The following is an 11,429-nucleotide window of genomic DNA, read 5'->3' as shown; positions in this document are numbered from 1 at the left end:
TCTCCCGTTGTTTTTCGTGCACGCTGACGTTTATCCGTGCACGCTTGTCCGATCTCCGGAACGCCGCTGCCGACGCGGCGAGTTTCAGACGGTACGCGGGACAAACGTGAAATGGCACAAAGGAATTGAAGCCTGGAATTCTTCTCCCTGGGGAGGGCAGTCGGAGGCTTCTTGGTCCCGATCCAGGAACGCCGAAGGAGGACGGGAACAGCATTCCCGTTTTATTTTTTCGTTCTGCTCTGTGTTTTCTAAACTTTGTCTCTGCCTGCAGGGAAATTCCAGAAGACGAGCCTTAATATGAAAACGCCGTCTCGTCTTCGTTTTCCTCTGCAATGCTTTTTCATTCTTCAGATCTCCGTGTCTTATTTCTTCTTTGCTTGCGTGTGTGTGAGTGTGTGTGTGTGTGTGTGTGTGTGTGTGTGTGCGTGTGTGTGTGTGTGTGCGTGCGTGTGATAAACATCCGAGAGAGGATAAGAGGAAGAGATACGGTGCATTTAAAATGCCGTCCTGCAGACGCCTTCGTTTCACTGGAACCTTTGGTTGTCGGGAACTCCTCCTGGGATTCGGAGGCCGCCGGGTGTCGGTCCTCGTCTTTCTCCTTCTTCTCTCGCCTTATCTCTGAGCGAGGGAGAGGAGGGATGTTTTGAAGAAGGGAAGAAGAGAAACGACAAGCTAGCCATGGGAACCCGCGTTTGGTCAGCGCTCCGGCCTCCGCAGTCGTTAGCCTCGCCGCTGTTGTTTTGTTTTCACATGGCCTTCAGCCCCGTGGCGTGGACCACGAGCAGATGTTCCCGCCGCCGCCGCCGAGCTGCGCCGAGACGTTTGATGAAGATGGGCGCCATCGAAAGACAACAAAAGCTGCAACAAAATGAAAGAGACGGAAGATTGGGGGGGGGGGGGGGTGACGTCCAAGGGGCCATTCTGAAATAACAGCATGGTAGATGTAGCCACGTCGCCGCTGCAGCCAATCACAGCCACGCTAAGACGTGCTACAGATGCTATTAGCATCCATGTGTGATATGCATTCAGAAACAACACGAATCCAAATCGATTTAATCACGTGTGTGAGAACCGGAACGATGAAACTAAATCCAGAGCCGTTCAGCGTTTAGCATTTAGCATTTAGCATTTAGCATTTAGCATTTAGCACAAGCAGCTGTTTCTGTTTATAGAGAGGAGCTTTGAGAGAAAGCAGGAGGAGGAGAAGTCGTTGCTGTTCAGTGTGTATACGACCTGTGTGTGTGTGTGTCTTTGTTTGCTCCTGTAGCGCGTACATCTGCAGGACAGGCCGCCACATGGGGGCCTCCGGGAGCCGGGGCCTCCGGGAGCCGGGGCCTCTTGGAGGCGGGGCCTCCGGGAGCCGGTGGTTCTCTCACACCCACGGAGTGACTCTCTGACGGGGATCGTGAGAATCCTCTCAGAGCGGCAGCACGACCGGTTGAGTTACCGTACGTTTTACTATCAAAGTCCTGGTTTAGAATTAACTCACATCGCCACCTGCTGTTGTGGAGGTGAAGTGCTCATGTCAAACATGGATCGTTACGTTTTCTTTTTTTCTTCTAGCGTGGAAGTAAAACCAGTTCAACAAGGAGAACAAAGAAAACAGGAATAATGCGAATGTTTGAAAGGGATTAAGAACCCAGAATATATTTTGAGTTCCCTCTTTTCTCGCCTCCGTTACATCCTAAAAGCGAAATTCATTTGCAACTCAAATGCAACCCAGGGACTGGGAAACGTGGAAATGCTGACGTTCTCAGCTGATGAAGGTGAACGTGGTCTCGTCCAGGCAGCGCATGGAGGGGCTTAGTTTAGTTTCGTCTTCATCCTCTTCTTTTATGTTTTTATTAGCCCCGATCCAGCCGGAACCGCTCAGCCTTTCCTTCCAAAACCTTCATTCTCTCAGTTCATCAGATAGAACCGTCTCTCTTCTGTCTCTGTCTGTCTCAAAGCGACGCTTCCCTCGCGTCCCCGCGGGGTGATTTATGGGCTGCTGAACGGGGGGGGACAAAGCGGGGGCCCAGGGTTCGGCCTCCAGCCCTCCACTGCCTGCTCTCCTTAAATCACCACCGCGTCTCACTCATGTGTCTGTGAGACAGAAGACAGGACAGATGAGCGTCACGAGGACATTTTCCTGGTCTCACCTGGCGACAGGTGTCACGTTTGATGAGCGGATTACGGCTTAAATCTTTATTCGTGCAGGTTAAACGCCAGGACCCACGTCCTCGCCCCCCCCTGCGGGGCTGTTTCGCTGCTCCTCGTGCGTGGGGCAGTAAAGTGGGTTTATCAGAGACTGGAAGCAGCTGCCTGCTGGGATCCGAACCAAAGTGGACTGGGAGCAGCGAAACTGAACCAAAACAGTCCAGTTGTGGAATGTAAAACAAGAAAGCAGGGAAGAGATGAAAAGAGAGTTCTGCAGGGTGGAATGGCGTCACTCGGTGCGGCTGCAACGCCACAAGAGACGTCATAATGACGTCGCGTGTTATGATTCAGTGAGACACGATAAACGAAACGATGAAGACAATACGATACGCAACGATCGATATGTTGGGTTTAACAATTAGTGAGGGAATAGCGAGCGGATGCATGTACAACAGCGCCACCTACCGTCCCCAGAAAGACCCGCGCATTCACAGCAAGTCAGCCTGGGGAGGGATGAGGACACGTGGGGGGGGGGGGGGGGTCTTTACCTCCCAAAGTAAAGTATTTCATGTTAACTGTAATCCATATTTCAAATGAAAAAGAAAGCTAAAGCTAAGATGAAAACACGCTCGGTATAAATGAATGTTTTATTTGATGGTGAAGACATCAAAGCGGTTCAGCTTAACCTGATTTATGAATGATTCTCACGTCTAAATCAGAGGAACGAACCCTAAACCCTCTAAAGATGAAAAGTGCCACTTTATTTAGGAAGCAGATTATGTATCAATAAGCTCCTTCAGAGCCAGTGGATCGTAGCTGACCTTAGCCCGCCCTCTGCTGGACGGGGTGAGAAACAGCAACAGCACAGAGGCTTCAAGAGCAAATTAAATGTAAAAAAACCAACAGCTATACTTTAAATCTGTCCTACATTTCAAAGGATTTTCTATTAAAACGAGATAAGGACCTTATATGCATATTGAGAAATTCGTACTGGTCAAAATTATACTCATGAATTAATCTTTCCAGCTCGGAAGACGTGGACTGCAGAACTGAATGTAAACGTTATCCTTCCTTTTTCTCGTCCTCAGAAGTATTCTCTGGTTTCTTCTCTGGACACGGAGGCTCAGCTCTTCTCAAGTCCGCCCAGATCATCTTCAACTCATCTGAAGATCTCACATTGTAAACGATCAACTTGGAAAATTCACAGCGATTGTAGGTCATGGGATAGATTCTGAACTGGGATCGGTTCGGCAGCGGCGTGATTTCAAGCCCCAGCTCCTTCATACACATTCCGATGTACGCGTCCTCGATGTTGAAGTATTTGACTGATTTTGAGATCTCCACGAATTTCCCAGGAAGGTCATTTGAGAGGAGGTACGCCGTGCCCAGGGGGTACGGCGGGTAAATGGGTTCCGGGTACGCCTCCTCAGAGACGTACCACTTGGAGTCCCGTGAACGCACAACGAGCCTGTTCGCCAAAATCTGCCCCGTCAGGTAGTTCGTATTGGGAATGTTGGGTCTCTCCAGCATGATCAGCAGGTTTTCAACGTTCAGGAACATGTCCGAGTCGACCTTCATGGCGTACGCCGCTGTCGGACAGCGTGTGGCCAGCCAGTGCATCATCACCATGGTTTTGATGGTCAGGTTACGGTAGCTGTCCCAGAAGTTACTCTGGATCAGGTCTTGGTGCTGCAGATTCTCCTGGTCGAGGTTTTCCTGCAAATCCTTGGATCTACCAGGTAAGCCCAGCACGAAAAAGGTACGCACCACCTTGTCCCGAACCAGCCTCTCATTGCCCCATGTCTGCCGGATGATGTCCCGAGCTCTCACATTGTCGGTTCCCACTGGAACCATCAGAACCAAGTAAGGCTTGCTTGCCTTGCACACGTCTTTGTGATCGATAATAAAGCGGTAGTTCTGCGGGTAGCCTTCGTGGTACCGGGTACCGTTGGGCGCTGCCGTCGTTGGTACGATGGGCTTCGCTGTGACGTTCACGGGTGCCCCCGTTTCTACTCCGGGTTCCGGATCGTCGGGGCCAACATGATCGGCCCACTGGAAAGAACTCTGGTCTTGATGACGGAGTCGAAAGTTCCCCCACAAGGAGCCGCTGGTCAGAGCGTAAGCCAAGACGCAAAGGAGGAGACAGAGCAGGAACAGGAGCTGAAACAAGGAGTAGAACAGAGGCTTCTTCTGGTGGGGCGGGGGGCAAGCGCACCTGGACGGGACGGAGGGACACAAAGTTAGACAGGCGGGTGGACGTCAACAGAGCTGATCCATAAAGTGTAATATTAACAGCTGCCCGGGACGAATCGACGTCTGAAGTTTTCGTCTTCACGCCGTACCTTTTCATGGCGCTCCACGGCCCAGCCCCTTTGTCGGTCATCGCTGCCTTTCACCTTCACCGCCTCCTTCGCTCGTCCCCGTCGTTCGCTTTGCCGTCTGAGTCCGGGCTGCGACGGTGATTTCGATCGTGAAAGCGAGGCAACGTCTTCTGCTGCCCGGCGGCGGAGACGGTGTGAGGAGGGTTCCACGCCTTAAGACAAACACGCATCAAAACATACAGGGAGAGAATGGCGTTGACAGACGACTGTTTACAGACGTCTTTATTGTCTTTAGTTGGCGAGGGCGGGAGGGGACGGATGTGGAACGATGATGATCCTTTGTTTGATCATCTTTTTTTCATTTCACTGGTGAGCTGTCAAATGTCATCACATATTGATGATATCTACTATTAAAGCAGTGGATTCAAAGGAGTCTGGAGAAGAGTTAAAGGTCATTTGACCTTGAAGAACTTTTACTACATTTACTCAGCATTCCGGTTTTCTGAAAACACAAGAGCATCCTGGAAGTGAAGTTCGTCTCGCCGCGGCGTCCCGGAAGTGTCCCGGGAGGGGAAACTGGAACTGCACCCCTGTTTGAACATATCGGTTTCTCCTTAGTAAATACGGCGTGAAAAAAACACTGTGAGTTCAACGCCAAGTAGAAGTCCCTGAAAACTGTAAATGAATAAAGCTTCGATGTTTATGCCGAGTTAATCAGATTATTGAGTATTTTTATTGGGATTTCACCCAGATGTGCGTCGGCTATTTGTCTTCGCCACAGTTGTTATCTTTTTAACGGCAGACAAGCGTAACCTGTTAATCAAGTACGATAATAAATGAACCGGGTTCAATCTGATTGTCGCTTCTTTATCGGGCTCTTTCGTGATTGATCGGAACACGCTCGATCGTGTCGGGCAGGTGGATGTGTACAGGTGTGGTTCTGGGAAGATTGGATCACAGCTGAGATGAAGCCTCGAACGAGACGGCACAGGTAAGAACCTCCCCGTGGCAACGCTGCCACCTGTTGGTTAGGAGGTGAATATATAGGATAGATCGTATTCGTATATCATCCTGCACGGATCAATCAGGATGGGTTATCCTCTGGATCGGGTATCCGGATGCGGATCTATTCCTGTGTGATGATCTCTGCTCCGGTTTGATGGTGTGGCTTTTCATTGGCGTGCAAGTCGATATGATTCAACAAGAAATGTGTTTGTTTGGGTGTGTGTGTGTGTTTGTGTGTCTTTGTGCGTGTTTGTGTCGGTAACGCAACCAGTAAGAGTTGCGTTACCGTGGAAGCGCACCTTTTTACGTTCATTAAAGGGTGACGTCTGTGACATGAACGTCTGGATGTTACATTCGTATCGTTTTCTGTGGTGGGAGAATAAAAATAAAAATAATTAAAATCCCGGTGGGTGTGCCAAAAAGAGCAATTTAAACGGAGATTATTAGTGGCATGACGTCATCCTTCACCCCGCTGGTATTTCGAGCGAATTTCTTTGGGTAAAAACGTACACACGCGCGCGCGCGCGCGCGCGCTTAGAGGTCAGACACGGGAAACAGCGACACCCGACGGTTAAATCACAAAATAAATTACACATGAGACGGGAATGACGCATCTGTGCGTAATTCCTGCAGGACACGCCCCCTCTTACATTTTTAATTGGATGGCGAGACGCTGGAGGTAGGTGGAGGGGGGGGGGGGGTGTTTTTGAAGAAGATTATTTCTACCGATAGAAACATGATCAGATGTTTTTTGATACGTTTTGCCTCAGCAACAGTTCACGGAGTTCATGCACGCGCAGCGCGCCGCCGGTGAGTTCTTTTTTGTGGTAGACTGCAAAGGTGCGCGTTTATTTATTGGCGTGAATATTTTCGAGCTTAAGTACATTCTGGATGGAAAGTTTAACAGAATATGAAGAGAGTACACACAATATTTGTGTATTCGTGTCAAAATAAAAAGGTTTACGTAGTTTGACCTTTTAGTCTGTTTATGTGTAAAACTGTGGAGCCGCGTTTAATCCCGTGAAGCGAATCGTTTCTGATTCCAGCGCCACCGCGTGTTGATGTAAATACATTACATAATAATAAAACCGTCCTGGACTCCAGAGCGGCTCGTTCTGGAGCCGTAAACCTTTTTATGAATTATTAAAAGAAGAATGTCCGTTTTTCTTTATTTTCTCCATTTTGAGACGAAACGCACTCGGAGGAAGGGGTGGGGGTGGGGGGGGGGTTGGACCTGTCACGTCTCTCTCTCTCCCCACACGCTTCCCGTGTCTCTCCACCGTCTCCTCCCTCTCCCCCTGATCCAGCCTCTCCCCTCCCCGACGCGGCTGGAAGCTCAGTTGACCAGCGTCGCAACTGCGCGATGCGCCTCCCGGAGAGCCGGCAGCCTCACCTCTGAGCGGCATTTTGTTGTTGTTGTGTTAAACCCAGTTATTTGTTATTTTGTGGTTAAAACTATCTCCAAGACAAGGTTTTCGGTTGTAAATCTGAAAACTGATCGCGCGTAATAGGAGCGTTTTTGGGTTTTTTTCGTCTTCAACGATCCCCTGTGGGAGGATTCGCTTTGCTTTGGAACGCATTCTCCAGACAGACACGCACGACTCGCGCGTTTAAGCGGAGATGTTGCGGGAAGAGGCAGATAAACGCGCGTCTTTCTGGTGATTTTGCGTGTTCCGGTACGCGTGCGTGTGCTGGCTGGACAGGCTCGTCGGGGAACGCGGAGGAGGCTGTTGGCAGGTAAGATCCTCCGTGGAATAATCCATCCGTGGGTTTAACGTCACGCGTGACATCACCTGAAAGAATGTTTGTCACAGCATGCTTTTATTAGGGAACATGTGACCTCCGGAAAACAGCGCAGCCTCCATTTGTTTATGTAAAAGTACATGTACATGACTATTACTTGTATATTTAGATTCTCTCATATTTTAAATTAACTCTTTAAAGCCGAATGTAACATATTTGATCAACTTAGCAAAACATTATATAAAATGAAAGCAAAAATATTGTTGCCCAACTTTTTGGAGTGTTCCATGAAGTAATTGTTTTCCAGATGTTTTTATTTTTCTGGCAATTATGTCACAGTTCAGGTTTTCAAGGATTAACTCTGAATATCTCCGTTTTCTGGTTGTCATAGTGTCATCATAGCTTCATCCTCAGCCGGTAACTGGTGTGGAGCGCCACAGAGGTCTATCCTAAGCCCCGTTTTTATTTGAAAACCTGCAGTAAGATCTTTGGTTGTTATCAAACCGGCACGCGGAGAACTCCCTCAGTGTCGTCTTGTTTTGAAGCTGATTAATATCCTTCACTTCACAACTTTCCAGACGTTTGGTTTGTTAAATCCCACAAGTCCTCCACCCCGCGGCACCACAGGCAGAACCTCAGCCATGACTCCTCCTCGTCGGTTCCTCCTCATGTGAAAAATGTCCCGGCTCCAGCTGCACTGATTTATGGACTCTGGTTGAAACCCTATACAGGGTCCCAGGCAAAGCAGACCCGGGGAGGGAGTCGTGGGTGCGCCAACTCCTTTCCAGCGCCTTCCGTAGTTGTGAGAAGCACGATGGCGGTCGGGGCGAACCGTTTCTGCGTGACGGCAGCCCGGTTCTGGTTGCAGTCCCGTTGCATCATGCTATTCTCTAAAGGCCGGACCGGCGCTAACGTCTTTCCTGTTGTCGGCGTCTGCGTCTGCTTTACGCCCGGATGGGAGGAACGCTCACGCGTGCGGCACAAACTGCAAGCGCGTGTTTATGTGTTTGTAGGAAGGAAAGGAGGAAAGGAAGCAAGGGACGATAGAAGGGTAAAGGAAAGGAGAAGTTCTTCACGGAGTAGAGAAGAAAGAACGACGGGGAAGAAGCAGAGGGAGCCAAAGAAAGCAAAATGAAACACAAAGAATGATGGAAGGCATAGAATGCACGCTCCTTCCCTTTGGCAGGAGGCCTCCGAAGGGAGGAGGACTCGTTCTCCTCCGTGTGGACGAGGAGAAGCAGGAGTCCCTCCTTCGGTCCGACCCGACTCTACTCTCTCTTGGCTCGCTGGCTGGTTGCGGTATCGTTTTTTGGCCCAACCCTGAACCAGACATTCATTTTTCTCCTCTTAGTTTCTAACCACTAACTAACCACTGCCCCCCCCCCATCGTAGGAATGTCTTTTTCACCTCCTCGCTCTGTCTTCCTTCTCTGATTCAAACTCGCATCTGTGCCAACATCTGCAAATAAACAGACCGATGCGCACACATGCTTTGAGCATGTTCACACACACACACACACACACACACAGGGCCTCCATCAGTGTGTGCTGACCACCTGTGAGGGTACACTCACATCCATAAACCTCCCTTTCTTCTCCCTCTCTTTTCCATTATCCTCCTGAGAGCCCAGCGCCGGGGCTTTTACTTCCAAACTAAACATAGAGCAAATTCCGCAACCCCCCCCATCACTCTCCTTCTCCCTCTCTCCCTTGTTCTCCTCTCCCCTCCACATGCACTCGCTGCCCCGAGCCGTCGTTCTTTTTCGGTCCACGATCGGGGACGGAGGCAAGCAAAGCGCCGGTCTCCGTGAAAGGAGAGCGGGAACTCTGAGACGAGAAAGAGGAAGAAGCTGATGAATGAGTGAGGAAGAATCTGATGAATGAGTGAGGAAGAATCTGATGAATGAGAGGAAGAAGCTGCTGAACGAGTGAGGAAGAATCTGATGAATGAGAGGAAGAAGCTGATGAACGAGTGAGGAAGAAGCTGATGAACGAGTGAGGAAGAATCTGATGAACGAGAGGAAGAAGCAGATGAACGAGAGAGGAAGAATCCGATGAACAAGTGAGGAAGAAGCTGATGAACGAGAGAGGAAGAAGCTGATGAACGAGAGGAAGAAGCTGATGAACGAGAGAGGAAGAAGCTGATGAACGAGAGGAAGAAGCTGATGAACGAGAGGAAGAAGCTGATGGACGAGTGAGGAAGAATCTGATGAATGAGAGGAAGAAGCTGATGAATGAGAGGAAGAAGCTGATGAACGAGAGGAAGAAGCTGATGAACGAGTGAGGAAGAAGCGGATGAACGAGAGGAAGAAGCTGATGAACGAGAGGAAGAAGCTGATGAACGAGTGAGGAAGAAGCGGATGAACGAGAGGCTGACGGTGTTTCATCGCCTGAAGGAGGGCTAGAAGGAGAACATCTCTCCGTGTTGATTTATTTAAATGAGATTCCAGCGCCGTTGCAGAATTCCTGGATTCCATCCTGGGACGCTTTCGTGTTGTTTTCTGGACGGGGAATAAACGATGGTCAGTAATGAGTTGATGGGAGAGGACTTGAAGCAGAACCAGTCCACGTGGGTTCCCTCCGGGTTCTCTTTCAATGTGTTGACCCTGTGTTGACCCTGTGATGACCCTGGCGGCTCGTACTGGGTGTGCTCCACCTCCAGACCGGCGTCACATGGCAACGGCTTCAGTCCCGTTTATAAGCGGCTACAGAACTCGGCGAGTTAATGCGGCGGGCGCTTCTTTCCCTCCAGGGATTCTCTCTATTGTCTCCGGCTTCACTGATCAATACTGTTTTCCTTTTTGCTCCCTCTCTGTTTCTGAGTGGAGAATGAGAGAAACGGCCTGAAGTCCAGCTGGAATGGGTTATTATTTACTGGCTTGGCACACACACGTGCACACACACACACACTGGGTGAATCTGCTCTGCACGCAGGAATGCGAGGCACATGCGTGTGTGTGTTTAGGTCTGGATGACAGAGCTGACGGAATGAAGGCAGGATGGAGTGAAATGAAGGAGAAGAAACATCCATAAAGGAGATCGTGGCCCCCGGCACGGGGCCGAGGGGGGGGGGTGAAACCCATGCCCTCCACCGGGAACTATGGGCTGCCCGCTCTGACCCTGTTCATAATTGAATTTCCTTGTCGGAGGAAGTAAAAGCATCCATTTCGTGCGGACACGCCACGTCCCGATCCCACCGCACCGATGTCCTCGCATTCCAGCCGGTCGCGGTCTCTCCAAACGACGGACGATTCCAGCAGACACGCCGCCGTTCATTCAAGAATGCCTCGACCACTCTGGGAAAAGCAAAAGCCTGCAGAGACGCCGGGCTGCTAGTGAAATAAGCGTGCAAAGAGAATGGGGGGGGGGGGGGCATGTTCCATGTGAAGCCATGCAGGGTGGGATTAAAGGCTTGCATAACGCAACATGCTAATGAGAGCAGTAAGTTCATTTCTCGTGGCTCCAGCAGTTATAAAATAAATTCTCTCTGACATTTTTGGAGCGTTTTTCTCTCGCGGTCGCTGCAAACTTCGAGTGTTTGTTTGATTCGTCTTCGCTTAAATCAAATCCGTTTGCTTTAGGAATTCAGAACGAAGTTTAGGAATGTGCAGAAAGCCATAGAGAGGTTTTGCTTTTTATCCCCGTTATGACGGATCGCTCACTCGTTCCGCCGCCGCCCTCCTAAATGGCAAAGACGCCAGTGTCAAAGCGAGAGACGCTGCAGGCTCGTCTGGTGGCTGTTGCAGAATCGCTCTGCGGAGTTACATCACTTGGACACGAGAGAGGAGGAGGAGGAGGAGGAGGAGGAGGAGGAAGGAGAGGTGGAATATTAAAAAGGAATACTCTGGTTTGCCTCCTTGCAGCTCAGCTCGTTATCTCTTTCTTTTGGGACAGGTGTCCATCCTAATGCTCTTAAAGCCAGTCTGTCTTCCTGTTGCAGGAGCGTTGCATACCTTATAAGGACGCGGGACGGAAAGATCAAACGACGTGACCTCTAGCCCGACGTTCTGCCCCCTGCCTCCTGTGAAACCTACGCCCTGAAGTCGGGAAGGACTCCTTATAAAGTACACTCTGAAGTCGTGTAGGAAGAGTTCAAAAGTGCCCCGAAGAATAAAGATGGGAGAGAAGAAAATGGAGTGGGAGGAGAATGGGAGAGGTATGCTGTGCTGGAGGACTGGGAGAGGAAAACCACAGGAAGGGGTGAGAGGGAGGAGTAAAAAAA

At 50.1% G+C, this 11,429-nt stretch overlaps 1 protein-coding gene across 1 annotated transcript; it reads right to left on the bottom strand.

Annotated features, from left to right (window-relative positions):
• Positions 1 to 3,201: 3,201 nt before the first annotated feature.
• LOC137906797 (beta-1,3-galactosyltransferase 5-like) lies at positions 3,202 to 4,522 on the bottom strand. The gene is made up of 2 exons (XM_068751085.1): positions 4,482 to 4,522; positions 3,202 to 4,354 (listed from the first exon to the last, which is right to left on the bottom strand). The coding sequence occupies exons 1-2, from the start codon at positions 4,520 to 4,522 to the stop codon at positions 3,202 to 3,204; spliced, it is 1,194 nt and encodes a 397-aa protein (XP_068607186.1).
• Between the last annotated feature and the right edge of the window lie 6,907 nt (positions 4,523 to 11,429).

Source organism: Brachionichthys hirsutus, chromosome 17, assembly GCF_040956055.1.
Source record: "Brachionichthys hirsutus isolate HB-005 chromosome 17, CSIRO-AGI_Bhir_v1, whole genome shotgun sequence".
Classification (NCBI taxonomy): Eukaryota; Metazoa; Chordata; class Actinopteri; order Lophiiformes; family Brachionichthyidae; genus Brachionichthys; species Brachionichthys hirsutus.
This window is presented reverse-complemented; position numbering and strand designations above follow the sequence as displayed.

Excerpts from the sequence above, each read along its gene's own strand:
- LOC137906797 (XM_068751085.1), bottom strand. The coding sequence starts at position 4,522 with ATGACCGACAAAGGGGCTGGGCCGTGGAGCGCCATGAAAAG. Across the intron at positions 4,355-4,481 it reads CCGTGGAGCGCCATGAAAAG|GTGCGCTTGCCCCCCGCCCC; the intron begins GTACGGCGTGAA and ends CGTCCCGTCCAG.